The sequence below is a fragment of the Danio rerio genome, chromosome 6 (assembly GCF_052040795.2).
Source record: "Danio rerio strain M-AB ecotype USA chromosome 6, GRCz13ab, whole genome shotgun sequence".
NCBI lineage: Eukaryota > Metazoa > Chordata > Actinopteri > Cypriniformes > Danionidae > Danio > Danio rerio.
The window spans coordinates 42,140,675-42,162,251 of record NC_141026.1 but is presented as its reverse complement, the minus strand read 5'-3'; the positions used below and the strand labels follow the sequence as shown (position 1 = coordinate 42,162,251).

The following is a 21,577-nucleotide window of genomic DNA, read 5'->3' as shown; positions in this document are numbered from 1 at the left end:
ACTGAGGATGAGGAAGTTTTTAATATGTTTGTATATAATTTGCTTAATTATATACAGTTTATTTGACAAAAAAATGTTTTTTTACTGGCTGTTGGCAATATTTTCTGAATTATGGGTTGAAAAATGAGAATAAAAAAAATCACTTCATTCAGTGTTCAAATTTTTTGCTAGAATAATAGCACAAAATATTTACTAGTAAACAAGTGCAAATTTATTTTTATTAAGCAATGCCTAATTTACATATTTAAACAACATTGTTACACAAAAAAGTATGCTACGCTTGATGTAATCAGTGAGCTGGAAAGCACAATGATAACTATTAATTGTTTTGTTTTTCCCCCCGCTCTGATCACCTGCAGTGTCACAAGGTAAAATGGATCTGCAATGTTGGTGTAGATCAGGCTGCTATTACTGTATGGACACACCTTTATCAGTAGAGTCACACACGCACCTGCTCTTTGAGCTCTGTGAGCTGATTGGTAAGATTAGAGACGAGCCTCATTGTGGACTCGAGTTTCTCCTGTAAGCTGCGCAGTTCATTCTGTTCACCTTCTCCATCACTGCTGACCAGAGACATCGCCCTCATACGAGGAAACCAGTCCAGATTGTGCTCCTGAATGAGGGTTAAACAAATGAACAATGCGAATATATTGGGATTTTGATGAGCTGAAGTCAAAATCAATAAATTTTCTTTTCTTTTTCAAATATTTCCCAAATGATGTTTATCAGAGCAAGGAATTTTCACAGTACTTCTTATAATATTTTTTCCTCTGGAGAAAGTCTTATTTGTTTTATTTTGGCTAGAATAAAAGCAGTTTTTATTTTTTTTAAATACATTTTAAGGTCAATATTATTAGCCCCCTTAAGCAATATTTGTTTTTTGATAGTCTACAGAACAAACCATCATTAAACAATGAACTGCCTAATTACCTTAACTTGCCTAATTAACCTAGTTGAGCAGTCAAATGTCACATTAAGCTGAATACTAATGTCTTGGAAAATATCTAGTCAAAATTTATGTTTAGTCATCATGGCAAAGATAAAATAAATCAGTAATTAGAAATGTGTTTTTAAACTATTATGTTTAGAAATGTGTTGAATGTGTTCTTTCTGTTATACAGACATTGTATAATATAAAGCATTATTATAGCCACAAAACTGGAGGTTGTTGCAATAAACGTAGAAAGTCTAACTTGCCCCAAACTTTACATGTTTGATAAGAGTCTTGTCCTTAAGGCATCTACATTTCAATATTCAGTTACAGTCAAAGTGCCATCTGCTGGCAACAAACACTGATGCCATTATTATTCTTTTAATCTGTTTATTAAACTTTAAAAGATATAACAAAGTAATTTTACAGAGAAATCTAAACAAATATTATTCCCACCCCTACCTTCTAAACAAGTTGAAATTACATTTAGCTAAGAGAGAAAAGAAGAGAAATAAATAAATAAATCACAAAATCAAAAATAAATAAAAAAAAATTAATATAAAAAAAACTGTAAGGAACACACATATAACTTGATAACCCAATATCATAAACATTATTCCTCAGGTATTTATACAAAGCACTTAGTTGCATTTGCATTACAATCGAAATGCCCTAAGATTTAGATTGACAGTTTGTAGAGATACTGACATGCTCAGAAAATAACATTCTAAATGAGTCCCATGTTTCAGAAAAAGCTCTTTACTCTGCTCTTTACTCTGCAATATACTCTCACTACTTTCATCAAAATAGTCATTTATTTATTAAATAAAAAAAGTTATAAAATATACACAAATGATTTTATTTCAGCTAGAAATGTTTGCTTATAACAAATATTATTTAGGTCAACTTAATGCACTAAAATAACAAACTAAAACTACAATGAATTATACTGAAAACTACATTGACTTCAATAAAAAACATGTAACAGTACAAAAGCATACAACAAAATGACTCAAATGAAAACCAAACATAAAATACTACATTTCTGATCATATTCTGATACTAATGAACTATTAATAACTGAACATTTATCAAAACAAATTCTCAAAAAGCAGATTATTTCCAAGCAGGCAGTGCTGACCTTGATCATCTGAGCGACGTAGCTCTCGGGTCCCGTGTATTCGGTGGAGTCTTTGACCCGCACCAGCACTATGAAGAAGAGGTAATGCCACAGGTTGTGCTCCTCCTTGATGTGCTCTTCAAACGTCACCGTTTTATTATCAAACTTATCTCTCTCCAGACCTGAGTGAACAACACAATCATACACAAATCTATTTCCTCATCACAGTGTTGTCAAAAGTATTTATATCATCATGTATTGATAGTGAAATATTTTTGAAACAATACTGCTTTTCTGCAATATAAATACCTGCAGCGCTCTTTCTGACAGTAAGTTTTAATTCATCTTTATGTCTGTAGAACGTTTACACTGTAATCTGTGTAAAAGCAGCTTCACATAGAAGTTCTAGTTCAAACTTTGTGACATCATAACTTTGCGCCAGACTGTCGTACAGACCTACGGTTGGACTCATTTAACTACCAATCTGCCAATAACTGATGATCTTTCTACCTACTATCGACAGCCTAGCAACCATCAACAGCACCCTGCAACTTTCCCATAGGCTTCCATTGTAAAAAAAAAACTTTAAATTGAACATACTTACAACATGCTAATCCATACTAGAAACATACTAACATACTAGCAACATGCTAATTCATACTATAAACATACTAGCAACATGCTAATTCATACAATAAACATTCTAGCAATATGTTAATCTAGAAACATACTAATACTAGCAACATGCTAATTCATTCTATAAACATTCCAGCAACACGCTAATTCATACTATAAACATACTAGCAACTTGTTAATTCATACCACACTAGCAACATGCTAATTCATACTATAAACATACTAGCAACAAGTTAATTCATACCACACTAGCAACATGCTAATTCATACTATAAACATACTAGCAACATGTTAATTCATACCATACTAGCAACATGCTAATTCATACTAAATCCAAAATAGCAAAATGCTAATTCATACTAAATTAATACTAGCAACATGCTAATTCATCCTGTAAACATACTAGCAATGCTAATTCATACTAGCAACATGCCAATTCATACTAAATCCAAACTAGCCACATACTAATTTGTCCTATAAACATACTAGCAACATGCTAATTTATACTAAATCCAAAATAGCAAAATGCTAATTCATTCTAAATTAATACTAGCAACATGCTAATTCATCCTGTAAACATACTAGCAATGCTAATTCATACTAACAACATGCCAATTCATACTAAATCCAAACTAGCCACATACTAATTTGTCCTATAAACATACTAGCAACATGCTAATTCATACTAAATCCAAAATAGCAAAATGCTAATTCATACTAAATTAATACTAGCAACATGCTAATTCATCCTGTAAACATACTAGCAATGCTAATTCATACTAGCAACATGCCAATTCATACTAAATCCATACTAGCCACATACTAATTTGTCCTATAAACATACTAGCAACATGCTAATTTATACTAGAACCATGGTAATTTATGTAAGCAACTGCCTATAAACCCATTCACACCACCTTAGCAACCACTCAAAACACCTTAGCAACCGTCTAGCAACATCTTAGTAACCACCTAGAACAACCTAGGAACTGCCTAGCAACATCTCAGCAACAACCTAAAACACCCTAGCAACCGCCTAGCAATGCCTTAGCAACCACCTAGAACACCCTAGCAACCACCTAGCAACCACTTAGAACACCGTAGCAACCGTGTAGTGACCACTCAAAACAATTTGGCAACCACCAAGCAACACCTTAGCAATAATTAAAAACACTATAGCAAGCACCTAGCAACACCTTAGCAACCACCTAGAACATCCTAACACACCTTAGCAACCACTTAGAACATCTTAATAATGCCTTAGCAACCACTCAGAACAACCTAGCAATAGCCCAGCAACTCCTTAGCAACCACATAAAACACCCTAGCAACACCTTAGCAACTACTCAGAACACCCTAGCAACCGTATAGCAATGACTTAGCAAATGTTTAGCAACACCTCAACAGCTAGAATACCCTAGCAAAGCCTTATCAACCATTCAGAACAACGTAGCAATGCCTTAGCAATTACATAAAACACCCTAGCAACTGCTCAGAACATCATAGCAACCACATAGCAACGACATAGCAACTGCCTAGTAACCACTCAGTACACCTTAGCAACTACCTAGCAATGCCTTAACAACCAGTCAAAACAGCCTAGCAATGCCTTAGCAACGGCCTAGCAACCACTTTGAACACCCTAGCAACTGCCTAGAAACACCTAACAACGACTCAGAACACTCTATCAACCACCAAGCAAGAAACATACTAGAAACATGCTAGCGTATATGTAGTGATCTATATGTGTCAGCTGTTTCAAACTTCTTCAAAACTACTTCAGTTATTTACACTTTAAAACTGATTCAAGCTTTCAGAATAGACTTTCTCACGCCACCATAAAGTTTGTCCACGAACTTTACTTTTCTACATTAAATAATGTGTTACTTTACTGGTTACTTAAGATTTAAATTTATCGGTTACTTAGATATTATTATTACGTAACTCACGTTGCTTGTAATGCGCTACCCCAACACTGAATATGAGTATCATGACAACACCAGGCTGATGTTCGTGTCATCTCACCACAGATGAAGCATGTGGTCTTCAAGATCTCCTCTTTTCTCTGCTTCTCGCTTCTCAGATCTGCAAATGTGTCAATGATCACACCGAAGATCAGATTCAACACAATGATGATCACCAGGAAGAAGAACAGGAGATCGTACACCACCCGTGCGGCGAACAGACGCTCCTGCAAACACACACGCAGGTTTACACTCAGGCTGTTATTACACTTTACTGAGCTGTTATTATGAATAATTTCATGTGTGCACCTCTTTAGACGGTTTGCGCAGGACATCTCCAACTCCTCCACCGCTCCTGAGGCCATGACTGAGTACAGTGATCATACACATCCATAGAGAATCACACGCGCGCTCCACGTCATCTATAAAACACACACAATCAGTTGGATTGAGGCAGTGAATCTTATGGCATTTCAGTATTAATATGCAAGAATTAATAATAATAGTAACTAACAACTACTTATAATTAGGGTTAATTTACATTAATCAATGAATAATTAATAATTTGAATGAATAACTAATAATTGAGATTTTAATGTTTAGTATGAATAATACGTTATTCCTTTTAGCAATTGGTATTATTTAATAATAACTATAAAATAAGAGGCCACACGGTAGCGCATTGGGTAGCACAATCGCCTCACAGCAAGAAGGTCGCTGGTTTGAGCCTTGGCTGGGTCAGTTGGCATTTCTGTGTGGAGTTTGCACATTCTCTCTGTGTTCGTGTGGGTTTCCTCCGGGTGCTCCGGTTTCCCCACAAGTCCAAAGACATGCGGTACAGTTGAATTGGGTCAGCTAAATTGTCCGTAGTGTATGTGTGTGAATGAGAGTGTATGGGTGTTTCCCAGTGATTGGATGCAGCTGGAAGGGCATCCGCTGTGTAAAACATATGCTGGATAAGTTGGCGGTTCATTCCTCTGTGGCTACCCCAGATTAATAAAGGGACTAATCCGAAAAGTAAATGAATGAATGAATGAATGAATAATAAATAAGAGTTAGTATTATTTAATTTGATTTTGGCTAATTTAGTGACTAATCATTTAAAAAATAGCATTTCTTTATCCCCATAACTAATCAATAAAAAAATAACCCTGCTTCAAATTATTATTTGATGCAAAATATGAAGATGATTACTTTGACAGATTAAAAATGAGTTTTATATTATGAGATTAAACACATGACCTAACTGAAAGGTCTAGTTAAAAAATGAACAGTGCTGCTCACCCTCGTCAACATCATCAGAAAGACACGACCCGTTTCTCGCATCACAAAAACCAGCAGGTAAAGTCACCCCCTCCTCTGAAACACACATTCATGAACAACAGAAAACACATTTCACACCATTAAGCCTTTAAATTGCACTTAACGCCGAATACTACTGTCTTGAAAAATATCTACTATATTATGCACTGTCATCATCATGGCAAAGATAATTAGAAATGAGTTATTAAAACTAATATGATTAGAAATGTGTTGAAAAAAATCTTCTCGCCGTTAAAAACAGAAAAAGATTGTGGAAAAAATTTTCTTGAGGGCTAATAATTCTGACTTCAACTGTGTATATTACATATATATATATATATATATATATATATATATATATATATATATATATATATATATATATATATATATATATATATATATATGTGTGTGTGTGTGTGTGTGTGTGTGAGTACTGTATATAACAGTTGAAGTCAGAATTATTAGCCCCCCCTTTTAATTTTTTGTTCTTTTTTAAAATATTTCCCAAATTATGTTTTATGAAGCAAGGACATTTTCACAGTATGTCTGATAATATTTTTTCTTCTGGAGAAAGTCTTATTTGGTTATTTATTTATTTTTTGGTTTATTTATTAGAATTTTTAAAAAAATAATTTTAAGGTCAATATTAGCCCCTTTAAGCTATATTTGTTTTCGATAGTCTACAGAACAAACCATCATTATACAATAACTTGCCTAATTACCCTATCCTGCCTAGTTAACCTAATTAACCTAGTTAAGCCTTTATATGTCACTTGAAGCTGTATAGAAGTGTCTTGAAAAATATCTAGTCAAATATTATTTACTGTCATCATGGCAAAGATATAATAAATCAGTTATTAGAAATGAGTTATTAAAACTATTATGTTTAGAAATGTGTTAAACAGAAATTGGGGGAAAAAAACAGGAGGCTAGGCATGGAATGTTACCCGTTTTAAAGGTATAGCGCGGTTTAGAAAAATCAAGGTTTTAAAACCGGCAAAAAATTCTGCAATAACGTTCCTAAGGTATGTGTAAGATTTTTCATTAATGTTTTTTTTTTGTTTGTTTTTCAGGACAACAGTATCTCCAGCAGAAAAGATTTCCAAAGACGCTATTTTAAATTGTAAAAAAAGTCTTTGTTTTTGAAACTAATGAAGATGGAAGTCAAATGATCCATTTGAATTATTCAGCCTGACATGTTTACTGTTCCAAAATATTTTAAATGTTTCTCAAAATAAAATATATTTTGTTTAAAGGGAAAAAATATTTATTTTTTTACCCAGACATTTAAAAAGAATATGTTTTAGAGCAGTAATCACAATACTGTGAAACCGTGATATTTTTATCCAAGGTTATCATACCTTCAGAATCTTATACCGGCCCATGCCTACAGGGGGCTAATAATTCAGAAGGGCTAATATTCTGACTTCAACTGTATATGTGTGTGTGTGTATGTGTGTGTGTGTGTGTGTGTGTGTGTGTGTGTTTTACCCAGAGTGCCGTTGGAGATGCGGTTCACCTCCAGGATGAAGTCATCTTTGAAAAACATATATCCAACAATAGAAAAGAGGTAGACCAGGATGAGGCCCAGCACTGCGGTCAAGACGATGGAGCGGCCGTTTCGAGTCACACTCTTGATGACGTTCAGAAGAGTCTCTTCCCGGTTCACCAGGTCAAACAACTGCACCACACACACACACACACACACACACACACACACACACACACACACACACACAAAATATATGTATATATATATTTTTTTAATTCTTTAAGTTTTATTACACATTTCTAAAACCAACTGTTATTAAAAAATGATTGTTCATTTTATATTATTAATTATTATAATATAATTTTTATTTAATATTTTTACAATTTATTTGTAATATTTACAATTTATTTATAAGTTTACTATTTACTGACATCATTTACTCATTATTTTATTATGTATTATTGTCGTAACATTTTTGAAACTATTATGCATGCTAAACATTTATAATAGTAAACCATGTAATAAGTTTTTCAGACAGACCAGAAGACTGTAAAAGAAGACGTGTCCAAAAAGGCCCAGTATGCAGATGAGAAGGTACAGCAGATGAAACAGGAACTCTCTATCCATGACCATCACCCGATAACCCCGGGTGAATGACCCACGGTTACCCACAAAGCTCAGCATGAACACGATCTTATTACAAACCTGCACAGACAGCAAACAATACAAACTGACACCATATAACTGAAACTGTAACTGTTTGCACTCATACGTCCTTAAAAGCGTATGTAAATGAATGATCTTACATTGAAAGCTCCCAGGAGTGTGAGCATGTGCTGCAGCCCTACAGAGAAGCCCAACTGCAGGACAGTGGAGATGACCAGCACCCGCACTGCATTTGGCCTCGGGGACATCAACACGAAGCCCAGTGAGCCCAACAAACAAACCCACAGCAACAGAGACAGAGAAGGTTCCAGCTGGCCTGAAACACACCATAGGTCAGGGATATTGTGGAAAGCTACACTGAATGGTGCTGAATAAGAGAGGACGTCTCACTTTCGCTCACTCCATCCAGAGGGTAGAAAAATGCCACCAGCAAATTAATGAGCACCGCCAGATTAAAGGAAACGTTACTCCAAAACGACATGTTCCTGCTGCACCAGTACAGCACTGGCTGAGCTGTAAACACAATGGTAAGGATACATTTCAGAAATAATCATACAAAACAATAGAAAGGATAAAAAATAGCCAGTGTTGGGCAAGCTACTTGGAAAATGTAGTGAGGTAAGTTATTAGTTACTCTACTTAAAATGCAGCTTAACTCTTTAGCAGGCATCATAACCACCTGGTTGACCTTTTATCCACAGGTTATCATTCATATTTTTATTGCTTATTACTATTTATCAGAGTTGCGTCAATATATTATTCAGTCCATGAAGAAGGCCAAATTTATTATAAAGGAGTGCACCTTTAACTACACTAAAAGCTAGCCCCTGAGAAATGTAGCAAGCTAAGCTAAATGCTACATGGCAAAATTCTAAGCTTACCTAAGCTTTTGTTTTTCATTTTTAAATCGAAGCAACTTCAATCCAAGTCAGTTCTGACTTAGTGATCAAGAAAACTGCCAATGAAACATATGCAGCATAATTAAATTGAGTTGATTGCTAAAATTAATATGCTAAAATTAGTACTTAGTACAATATTAATATTACTATAGTTGTTGTATTGCAGCTATAAAAGTACCAAAGCAAATTAACTAAATTTCTTCCCTATAGTATCGTTCAAAAACACTATACCAGGGGTCACCAATCTCGGTCCTGGAGGGCCGGTGTCCCTGCAGGGTTTAGCTAAAACTTGCCTCAACACACCTGTCTGGGTGTTTTAAGTATACCTAGTAAGACCTTGATTAGCTTGTTCAGGTGTGTTTGATTAGAGTTGGAGCAAAAATCTGCAGGACTCCGGCACTCCAGGAACAAGTTTGATGATCCCTGCACTATACTATAGTATTTTAAATATTTTAAATATTAATAAGAGCACTTGTCTTGGGCACATTTGCAGTACAAATAGTGAACAGATTTAAAACCAATTAAACTCTAACAAATCAAAGCATCAGAATGAACTTTAAGACATGTACTTCGAGGTATGGTCATCATGCAAGTTTCTTGTGTCAGCACAATGACTGATTGGTAACGGAGCGAGAAGTGGCAAAAACTCACCAAAAAGTTTGTTTTCGACCACCGTAAAACACGAAGAAGAATTCATATTTCTCGCTATCATTTGGATTTACTTTCTTTTTGGCCAAACACCGGCCTTACTGCTTAGTAAATGGCGGTGGCGTCACCTAATGTCAGCGATCGGTAAATGTAGTTAAGCTAGTAGCGTCACTACTTGTAGCGACACTACTGCACAACACTGAAGATAGCATTTTTTTCCTGCATGTTTCCTGTAGGATTCTCTGTATACGTCCTGCAGGATACTGTTTAGGTCAATACTGACCAAGAACCACTGATTCAGCTAAACAAACTGGAGAAACAACTGAAAACCAAACACCTGGAGATGAACATACACACAAATACACATTTACCTCTTAGTTTTTTCTGCCACCTCATTTCATTAAAGAGGTCGTCTGCATGCAAGAAGAAGTCATTTATTTTACTGCCTTGCTCGTCTCTCTCTGTACCATAGTACACACGCAGCTTGGACTCATTTGTCAGAAAAGAGCAGATATTTGGTACAGGAAACACAATCTGTTCCATAGTGCGATCCTGTCGAACTATCTGTGTATTCAAACAGACACATATATAAGATCAAATGTAAAGAGTGGACTTTAAAAGTTTGATCAGTTAAAGGTGTTTGTGCTACCTCTATCTGTGAGGTGTGTTTTGTGTAATACTCCAGGGCCTGGTCCTCTCCACCTGGTTTCAGTAGTATTTGCAATTCCTTATTGTGACGCGACAGCTGGAAAACAACAGGTTAAATCAGATCACTCTATGATCTATTATAGCTCTTAGATTAAGAGATGTGCCTGGGTATCAGGGTTTACTTAAAAGTCTATTTAAAATCTTCCTACATAGAGACCAAAACAAAAACTTGCCGAATGACAAAAATTAAAAAAAGCAAATTAACAGTATGTTATTGTGTCCATTTTTACAACAATCTATGGTGTCCCCAGAAAGTGTGCGAAAAAAAAAAAGTTTTCATGCACGCTTTTTATATGCAAATAAGCTGCAACTCTCTTTCCAGAAGAGGGCAGTGGCTTTACAGCACATACTTCAGATACCCCAGCACAACAAACAAAACCTGAATCCATTTTTAAGCCTAGTTTACATTTTTTGTTTAGAAAATTCTGAATGATATTATATAAAATGTTTTGAATAAAATCATTACGAATAGTTACATTTCTGGATATGGCGACATCCTATTACTAACAATCAACTCAACACAGCCTAGACCAGTTGAGCATAACCTGGGTGGGAATCACCAGTGGTGTAAAGTAACTAAGTGGAGAATCAGTACTTTTACTCCACTACTTTCCTTCAATCTGCAGTCACTATTTTACTTTATCTTGTCTATGGGGATTAGAAAAATCAGTCCTGTGATTCCTGTCCAATCAAATCGCACATAGAAGGTAAATCGCATTATAATGAACAACCTCAAGACATGTTGGTGACGTATAATTGCAGCAAACCATTTGGAAGCATTAAAAGTGATTAAGAAGATGTCCGAAATCATCTTTACACACATTGACCCAGAGACTGTTTAGATGCATGTCACTGAAGAGAAGATGATGGATGTTTACTGTTGTTTACATGACGTCAGATTGACGTTGTACCCCAACATTGCACCATCGTGGGGATGTTGCATTTTGTTTGGAAATGAAAACTGGGTTGATGTCAGAATGCCGATGTCAATGTCCAACGTCCAACCTAAAATCAACCAAATATCAACGTCTAATGATGTTACAGCTTGACGTTGTGTGGACGTTACTACTATGAAGTCTATCAGATGCTGGATTTTGGTTGTCATACCTGATAAATAACTGTCAGTAACTTACATCAATATGACGTGGGGTAAGATGTTGGCTCAACGTTGGATTTTGGTCACTTTCTAACACAACCTAAAATCTACCAAATATCCACATCTAATGATGATACAGCTTGATGTTGTGTGGATGTTACCACTGTGGCGTCTACCAGATGTTGGATTTTGGTTGTTATACCTGACGAATAAATGTCAGTATTTGACGTCAATATGACGTTGGTTTAAGATGTTGGCTCAATGCTGGATTTTGGTCACTTTCCAACACAACCTAAAATCTACCAAATATTAACATCTTTTGATGTCATTTTTGAATAATGTTGTCCTTAGACGCTGGCTAGACATAGAATTTTGGTCACCTGACATCTAATCTAATCTAATATTAACATCTTATGACATAGTGTGCAGAATGTTAAGTTTAGACACATCCTCAAATTACACTGAAATGCATCAGCTTTTTACAGCATAATACTCACTGCTCACTACTCCTGAATACTTTTGAAAGGTCTACTCTTTACTCATACTTTGAGTAATATTTACAGCAGATACTTTTACTCTACTTGTAAGTAATGGCACTTTTACTTAAGTATGATTTTTTAAGGACTTTCAACCACTGGGAATTACATTCAGCAAAAGCAGCAGCAACATTCAAGATAGTTCAAACTAGTGTACAAACAAATAATAATATGACTCTTGTAAACAAAATGCTCTAATATATTAAACATAAATTTATTGTGGATTTAACAGACTATGTGAAAACTGTGGAAAATCATATACCACAAAAAGTTCTTATGTACAGATGTGATTGTATGTGTGTACCTGATGTGCAAGAATATAGATGTTGTGTCCAACATTGCGAGGCGATGCTGCATGATCCTCTCCATTCTCCTGTTCCTCATCCTCAAACTCTGCCTCCCCCTGCTGGTAGGCCATTTTCATCACCTCCACCTTAAACATGAACACAGTCAGGATTGTATAAATGCTGTTGTGACTTACCATCTGCTTACATAGTATGATTTCAGTTAGCACAATGAGTGCAACAGAATGTACAGTGATAACTCACTAGTTCTTTTGGTCTCATGTTGTACAGAATTCTTTCTGCATTCTCACTGTCATGACGGCTCTCCATGATGGCCAGCAGCAGCTTAGATGCATTATTCTGAAGAATTAAGACAAATGATGGTTCACAAGATACAATTTTAAAAAATATCTGAATATTTCAAAAACTGAATATTTAACAGATATATTAAAATAAATAAAATTAAATATTATTGAAACACAATATTTTACTGAAATAATATTATTACAAAAACATTCTAGAATTATGGAATTTAAATATTTATAATAATATTATTTGTTAATTTTAATATAGCATAAATCCTAGTTTTTGTAAAAAAAAATTGAGCAACTTTTTTCATGCAATTATTACAGATCTTCCAGAAATATCTTGAAAGCCTTAAAAAAAATTCAAAACGTCTGAAAAATTTCTGCTTTACAAGTCTTTAAAATTACACAAACTTCAGAAACTACAACTGAAAAGTATTGTTACTTTGTCAATTGAGTGTAAAATGATATACCTTTAGTTCTAGAACCAGATCCATTCTCTTCCTGCCCAGTGGATTAATATCATTCAGAATCAGTGCAATAATGATGTCGATGCCATTAGACTCATGGGTGGCAATGCAATTCTGTTGAATATGGTAAGTATGAGTGATAGAAATATGTGAAATAACTGAAAAATTGAAGTGTGAGTACATGCCTGATTGTCATGGCAGGGACCTTGACAGTATTCAGTGAGGCTCTCTACAGTCTGATTAATGAGCGCTACGTTATGCTGGTTGATGTAGAGTCCTAACAGCCCCAGGCCTCCTGTTGTGCTGCCACAGATACAGTCCAGGAACTGCAGCGTCTCACACACCAGATTATAGTTGTTTTTATTGTTCTGACAGCGCAGAAAATTCTGTGGGGAAAAGAGGAGAAATTATAGGCTGAATTTGACCATACTCAACGGTATACAACACACCCAATAATTTACTCTGTCATGTGACTGGTTTCAGGTTCCTGATGTTTAAGAAAACAAATGTGCAAGACAGTTCTCAGAGGTAATTTTACAAAATCGGTTTGAGGAGTGACTTTCTCTCAGGTGTTTGCAGATTTCTTAAAACAAAATAACAGATGTATAATGTAAAATAAAGTCAAAATTATTAGGCCTCCTGTAAATTGATTTCTTTATTTAAATATTTCCTAAATAATGTTTGTAGGAATAAAGAGCAAGGAATTTTTCACAGTATTTCCAATAATGTTTTTCTTAAGTCTTAACTGTTTTATTTTAGCTAAAATAAAAGCAGTTTTAAAACCATTTTAAGGTCGATATTATTAGCCCCCTTAAGCTATATTTTATAAATCAGTTTTTTTTTAAGAAATAAAGATTTAGTTGAGTGCAAACGTATTTAATGCACGTTTTTAGAATGTATGTGCATCTTAGTGTTTCCCTGCGAAATCCTTAAGTGCAGTTTTAAATAAATAATTGGATGAAAACAGCTAAAGACAGATTTATTGAACCATTCAAAACAGATTTAACAATTTATTAAAAACAGATTAATTCAGGAATAAAATAAAAAATAAAATGCAGTGTTACACATTAAAACATGATTAACAATGTCAGCTTGCATATTGGTCAAACATCAATTACAGTATTACTGAAGATGATAAATATCCATCACAACAGATATGAACACAAGAGTAAAACCTAAAAACAATTTGTTGGGTCTCTCTAATACAGGGATCACCAAACTTGTTCCTGGAGGGCCGGTGTCCTGCAGATTTTAGCTCCAACCCTAACCAAACTAGCTAATCAAGGTCTTACTAGGTATACTTGAAACACCCAGGCAGGTGTGTTGAGGCAAGATGGAGCTAAACCTTGCAGGGACAACGGCCCTCCAGGACTGAGATTGGTGCCCCTGCTCTAATATATCACAAATAGAGAGGCAGAAAACCCCACCTGCAGGTCTCGATTGTGGTTTTCGCACAGCAGCTGCAGGAAGCGCAGGATTGGCTGCATTATGAGGATGACAGGGCTCATCTCGCCCTGCTCTGTGCCTTTATCTCCACCTCCTTTATCTCCATCAGCCGTGCCAAACGTCTCCTCGGGATCAGCATCTCGACGATATGAACCAAAGGCCTTCTTAGTCGCAGCTGAAGCCTCCAACAGCTGCTCACGAGCATCATCTGTCACCACCACACCGGAGTCTTTACCTGGAGATCAGTGTCTTGTTTTTAATCTCATACTGATGTATATATATTTTATAATATGACATAGCAAACTTTAAAACAACATGCAGTGACCTCACAAATGGATTTTGATGCTCTAATCACAAATATAAAACTATGGCAATAATTAAGAGACAGTTTCTCTGGAAATTTATTAGGTATGAGTTTGAATAATATGTTAATTTGTAAGTTTTGTTTTGTAAAGATCTAAAACAAAAAATTTACAAATAAGAAAAGTAATTTAGAGTGTTTTCTACTGAAAATCACAATTGGCCAGAATAAAAGATTTTTTCATTTGTTTTGACTGAAATCAGGGTTTTTCCAGTAAATACTGAATTCTTAACTTTTCCAAAGTTACATCATTATTAATATGTTGCCAAAAAAATATACATAAACATGCATAAAAAATGTAATCAGTATTGAAACAAAACATCTTAACTTTTTACTCAAACGCAAGCCAAATTTATTATTCTACCGAAACAGAATTTTCAGTTGGTCTCTCGATTTTTTTCAGTAACTGTACGTTGAGATTAAGTGCAAATAAAGACAGTATCTGCTCAGAGCTAATTAAAAACTGCCAGTCCAGACCTCTGCGGCGTTGTGGAGTATCTTTGTCTGGAGTGTTGTCGTCACGCCGCTTGTTGCCGAGGTCACTAGTGTTGACAGTAACCGTGGCTTTGATCTCCACCTGAGCCACTTTCATTCTGTCATAAAACACCCTGAAAAACTTCTCTGAATTTTTGTCTTCTGTTAAACGTTTGAAGAAGGAATGCTGCAACCAGATAAAAACACAAACATGACTCCATCAATGTGTTGCAAGTTTGAAAATAGGAAAAAGTCTTGTACAGAATACTAAAAACCATCAATAAAGGAGTGGAGGAAAAAAGAACTTTTACCAAACTTAAATGCTTATGAAATATTGTGTTTCTGTCTAAAGATGTGGTTTCAGGGCCTTAGCATGAGATTTATGATTTTTTTTGTTAATTTCTTTGTCTTGTGTGTAAAAGTAAAGCAGGTCTATAATGTAACCTTGAAAAACTGAGCAGGAGAAAGCCCTCGCTTCCTTGTGACTTTGCAGTGACCTGTGTTTCTGTATGACTTGCAAGAGAATAAAATTATCTTTAAATATATTGAATGTATTGAACATGTTTGTCTCTTATTCAGTTATGGAATTTTAAAAACACAGGCAATAGCATTTTGTTTTTATCAGCGCTATGCCATTGAGAGTGGTTGAGATCAAGCGCATCAAACGAAAAGCGAATGAGAAACATCTTGAAGGGAGCGGGACATGTCAGATACTAGATTTGATTTGATTTGATACTAGACACATTTGATCAGTCAAAAGATTTAAAACTGAAGTAAAAACAAACATTGATCCATTTAGGAGGAAGTGACAAACTGCAAGCTTTAGATGTTTATATCTTCTTAATGTTAATTTTGTAACAGTTTTTTTTTTTTTTGTAGCACATTAGCTAATATACAGGGTGGGCCATTTATATGAATACACCTTAATACAATGGGAATGGCAGGTGATATTAACGTCCTGTTTGTGGCACATTAGTATATGTGAGGGGGCAAACTTTTCAAGATGGGTGGTGACCATGGTGGCCATTTTGAAGTCGGCCATCTTAGATCCAACTTTTGTTCTTTTAATAGGAAGAGGGTCATTTGACACATCAAACTTATTGGGAATTTCACAAGAAAAGCAATGGTGTGCTTGGTTTAACGTAAAGTTATTCTTTTCATGAGTTATTTACAAGTTTCTGACCACTTATAAAATGTGTTCAATGTGCTGCCCATTGTGTTGGATTGTCAATGCAAGCCTCTTCTCCCACTCTTCCCACACTGATAGCAACACCACAGGAGAAATGCCAGCACAGGCTTCCAGTATGCTTAGCTACAGGTGCTGCACATCTTGTATCTTCACCAACCATTCCCATTTTATGATGGTGTATCCATATAAATGGCCCACCATGTATATCTTTAAAACTAACATACTGATACTAAAATCTAAACATTTTTTATTTTAATTACATAGAACCTTTAATGAGTAAGTAACAATAAAAACTGATCATATTAGTATGTCAGAATGACTTAAATCATAAATGTACATACACAACACTTATTTTAAACTGAACTATCATTTCACTGGCAGGCCTATCTGACCTGTATGATGGTGTTTCCGCCCTCCAACAGTGCGATGGCCAACAGAATGCTTTCATGGAAGACGCGGTCGCTGGTAGTGTTCATGATGAGATCAATGACAAGATCCGATGCCCCTTCACGGTCTAGATGACACTGCACCTCCATTAATGACATCTCAGCCCTGCTCAACCCCCCTGAAATCAAACGAACACACATAAAAATGATTAAATTGCATTACAAATGCTCCCAGAGGTTACAATGTACTTACCTGGCTGGCTCTTGATTGGCCCGACAGGAGTTAGGGTGGAGTTACCAAACGAGGTCAGACTTTCTCTCCGCCCACCACTCCTGAAGCCATAGTAACGATTGACGAGCAGCTGCCGAAGGGCCTCCCCCTGTCATGAGAGTGGTCATGTTATTTTTTACAGCTTTTTATTTGATTTGTTTGTTGTCCAGTAAGTATCCATCATAAAAAAGTGGCATATCAAGAAATGGATAATTAAAGTTGTTGTGAAATTGAATTAAGGCAGTTGAAAGGTTGAGATGTGTTGTTAGAGAGCTGCGTTAGGTGAAGATAGCGTGATGTTAGTGACCTACCCTCTGCCGATCCTCCTGCTGTTTGGGTGGCAGACTGATATCCACCACCTGAGTGAGTGAGCAGAGCGGACAACACAACACTGACACACAATTAGTATCATCATGCAGCAATCTCTATCCTAACAGCATGCTTGGTGTTATAATGAAATCAGTGGACAAAATGACTAAAAATTATGGTACCAAGTAATTACGTTATTAGAGACACACAATTTTGGATAAACCGAAACTAATTTTTTTGTTTAAAAAACAAACAAAAATGCTATGGACAGAACCAAGTAACATGTAATTTACTAACATAAAATTATGTTAATTGTAGAAATCTATTTAAAAAAAAAAACACATTTAATTTATGTATTTTTATTAATTCAATCACTCGCTCATAAATATTTCAATTAATGGATGAATCAGCATTTTGACTAAATCACTCTGCAGCCATGTTTCCATGCAGTGCTGTGAACTATACTTTACAAGATCACATAAATGCTTTATGTACATAGAATTACTTGTGTCCAATTGTTCCTAGTGTTCAAAAGACCACTACCTTGAAAATTGTGCAAAAGTTTTGAAAGCAGTGAATGGGAAAAGATGGTGGTTCCTTTTTATTAAATTATTTGCCCCTCAGAATTTAGATCTAAAATGTGAACTTGAACCAGATGTTCGTAAGTTCTTTCTTAAATTGGAACATAAAGTCCACACTAGGGGCTCAAACTACTAGCTAGCTTATAACTAAATTTGTTCTCACTTCGGTTGCACCACAAGTTCGTAAGGCAAACCGTAGTTAGTAGGTTGTAAGCTCTCTGTACAGTCATGCGTAGTCGCATTGAATGATGTAATATTTAATAAAAAGCAATAAATCGTTAAACTGCTTTAACATTCTGCAACTAATGCATCTATATATAACTGTCCTTTGAAAATTAAATGACAAATTACATTTTCGTAGTACATTTAACTACAGTCAGTCAGTCAGTCACTACAGTCGACTGTAGTGTAGTAGTGTAAAGTTATCAAACTTTTTTTTTATCCTACATATGAACATACCGAAAAGAATGTGAGATTTGGGAGGAAAGTAAGGCTGCGAGTAGCGGGAGGTCATTCTTCAATATCATCATCACAAGCTCTTCCATGAAACTAATCTCACCGTCATCTCTTTTCTATTGTTATACATGGGGGGAGCTGCCGTCAATTAATTAGTTGGAACACAGCATTGTGTTTAAACTATGTTCAGTGGTGCAACACAAAAATATTTAGTAATGTGTAAGTTGTAACTTAGATTTCCTTTAATTCACAACTAGGCTATGTTTTAACTTACACAGAGCTGGTGCAACCGGCCCCTGATGCCTGAGGCAGATGAGACATCTGTAGAGGCAGTCCTCTGAGAATTGATTGAGTAAATTTGCTTCCATCATAGATTTTGCATGTACTGTTAATTGCACTCATCTATTACTTAATTCATTTTCAATCATAAACTTCTGGTGGTGGTTTGAATTAAGACTGTGATCTCTTAACAATTATTCATGCAGCTCTATGTGCTGTGCAAGCAATTTATGAGCTAAATTAAAAATAAATAGAATTGAATATAGAAAATAGAAGAGAAAATGTCCTAAGTAGTGCTGGGCAAAAGATTAATCGTGATCAATGGCATTTAAAATAAAAGTTTGCTTTGACATAATGTGTGTGTGCTGACACATGCATGCATATATACATTACAAGTATCTATGGAAAAAAGGTTTTGTATGTCATACTTTATTTTGATGGTCGGTTTGTTGAATTTAAGTTACATTGCATCTACATGCCAACTAATTCTCATTAGATTTTAAGTAGACTGTTAGAGTTAGGGTAAGTTGACATGTACGTGCAAAGTTTCTTATAGTCAGTTAAATGTTGAAAGAGCAGTATTAGCAGATATTAGACAGACAATCTACTAATACACAAATGGGCCAATAAAATAAAGTTACCATTTTGTATAGTTTTGTTTTATGTAAGTGTGTGTAATACAAATAGATAATAAACATACACTGACCAGCCACTTTATTATGTACACCTTACTAGTACCGGATTGGACCCCCTTTTGCCCTTAGACTGCCTTAGTCCTTTATGGCATAGATTCAACAAGGTATGGGATATATTCTTCAGAGGTTTTGGTTTATATTAACATGATAGCATCATGAAGTTGCTGCAGATTTGTCGGCTGCACATCCATAATGCGAATCTCCCATTCCACCACATCCCAATGGTGCTATATTGGATTGAGCTCTAGTGACTGTAGAGGCCATTTGAGTTCAGTGATCTCATTGTCATGTTCAAGAAACCAGTCTGAGATGATTTGGGCTTTATGGCATAGCGCATTAATATGCTGGAAGTAGCTATCAGAAGATGGGTACACTGTGGTCATAAAGGGATGGACATAGTCAGCAACAATACTCGGGTAGGCTGTGGCGTTGACACGATGCTCAATTATTACTAATGAGGCCAAAGTGTGCCAAGAAAATAGTTCTCAAAGCATTACACCACCACCACCAGCCTGAACTGTTTATACAAGGCAGGATGAATGCATACTTTCATGTTGTTTTTGCCAAATTCTGACCCTACAATCCAAATGCAACAGAAATCGAAACTCATCAAACCAGGCAAAATTTTTTAAATCTTCTATTGTCCAGTTTTAGTGAGCCTGTGCGAATTGTAGCCTCAGTTTCCTGCTCTTAGCTGACAGGAGTGGCACCCGGTGTGGTCTTCTGCTGATGTAGCCCATTCGCCTCAAGGTTGGATGTGTTGTGCATTCAGAGATGCTCTTCTGCACATCTCGGTTGTAACGAGTATTTATTTGAGTTACTGTTGCCTTTCTATCAGCTTGAACCAGTCTGGCCATTCTCCTCTGACCTCTGGCATCAATAAGATATTTGCACCCACAGAACTTCCGCTCACTGGATATTTTCTCTTTTTCGGACCATTCTCTGTAAACCCTAGAGATGGTTGTCCCAGTAGATCAGCAGTTTCTGAAATACTCAGACCAGCCCGTCTGGCACCAACAACCAAGGCACATTCAAAGTCACTTAAATCACCTTTCTTCCCCATTCTGATGCTCGCTTTGAACTGCAGCAGATCGTCTTGACCATGTCTACAAGCCTAAATGCATTGAGTTGCTGCCATGTTATTGGTTGATTAGACATTTGCGTTATCGAGCAGTTGGACAGGTGTACCTAATAAAGTGGCGGTGACACACATATCTTATGTCAAAACAAACCTTTATTTGGGATGTGATTAATCTTTGCCCTGCCCTAGTCTTAAGAATAAGATCTGAATATTATGCATATTATGGTCAAAAACAAATGTCTGTAACAACAATTCATATACAAACTGTCCAAATATTCAGTTATTGCTCAAAAAGTTAGTAAATTTTAACCTATACTCACAAATACCAAAATCTTTAAAAACTACCTAAAATATTACTCTAAGATCATATTATACGTGCAGCACTATAAAAGCGTTTTTTTCTATTATAAATACTTTTTTTGTTACACATTTCATACTAAAACAAGAAGTTAGGGCTTTCACACTACAGCGGTCTTCAGCATCTTTCACAAAAATCATAATCTGCTACTTAAATGGTTGTTACAATAACACCAAACCCCAACACCCATACCACATCTAACGTGTATTCAGGCCAAATCTTTAATTGTCTATCGAAGACAGAAAGAGTAGGAAGATAACAAAAGTTGAGAAATAAACAAAGGGTAGATGGGATGAATGACAAAAAGAGGACAACCTCCGTGACATCCATCTCATCATCATATCCCAGAAGCTGAAAAAGAGGAGTGAAGAACGGGGTTAATGAAAGAGTGGACATTCTTTAAATCAAGCCAGTAACTATTAGGGACATGCGTGTTAACAGATAGTTACAACAGAGAAGATGTGACCATCAACTCAAACTCAAACAAACATGCTCTTAAGCGACTTGCTTTTGTAATTAATATCACACATGCAGACATTGCAAATGAAGCCAGTATGTGTAGAAGACAAAAGATCAACCTTACACAACCAATAAAATATCAATCACGTGTATAATACCATTGTTTTTTTTT

At 35.6% G+C, this 21,577-nt stretch overlaps 1 protein-coding gene across 21 annotated transcripts in view; it reads right to left on the bottom strand.

Moving 5' to 3' along the window:
• The window catches only part of itpr1a (inositol 1,4,5-trisphosphate receptor, type 1a), a 69,230-nt gene that overhangs the window by 3,122 nt on the left and 44,531 nt on the right, over positions 1-21,577 (bottom strand). For 7 of the 21 annotated variants that reach the window (XM_087257679.1, XM_087257681.1, XM_087257687.1 and 4 more), the window contains 21 exons: positions 21,262-21,297; positions 17,499-17,546; positions 17,170-17,296; positions 16,923-17,095; positions 15,345-15,528; positions 14,488-14,741; positions 13,246-13,446; positions 13,064-13,174; positions 12,550-12,645; positions 12,306-12,434; positions 10,311-10,406; positions 10,033-10,225; positions 8,505-8,627; positions 8,255-8,430; positions 7,989-8,153; positions 7,448-7,637; positions 5,936-6,010; positions 4,961-5,073; positions 4,713-4,878; positions 2,073-2,233; positions 452-613 (listed from right to left, as the gene is read on the bottom strand). In XM_087257679.1, the coding sequence (XP_087113805.1) occupies positions 452-613; positions 2,073-2,233; positions 4,713-4,878; positions 4,961-5,073; positions 5,936-6,010; positions 7,448-7,637; positions 7,989-8,153; positions 8,255-8,430; positions 8,505-8,627; positions 10,033-10,225; positions 10,311-10,406; positions 12,306-12,434; positions 12,550-12,645; positions 13,064-13,174; positions 13,246-13,446; positions 14,488-14,741; positions 15,345-15,528; positions 16,923-17,095; positions 17,170-17,296; positions 17,499-17,546; positions 21,262-21,297 (2,979 nt within the window). Of the gene's footprint in view, positions 1-451; positions 614-2,072; positions 2,234-4,712; positions 4,879-4,960; positions 5,074-5,935; positions 6,011-7,447; positions 7,638-7,988; positions 8,154-8,254; positions 8,431-8,504; positions 8,628-10,032; positions 10,226-10,310; positions 10,407-12,305; positions 12,435-12,549; positions 12,646-13,063; positions 13,175-13,245; positions 13,447-14,487; positions 14,742-15,344; positions 15,529-16,922; positions 17,096-17,169; positions 17,297-17,498; positions 17,547-20,723; positions 21,298-21,577 lie in introns of those variants that run through there. The other 14 variants (XM_087257684.1, XM_087257691.1, XM_087257682.1 and 11 more) reach the window with 3 other exon arrangements.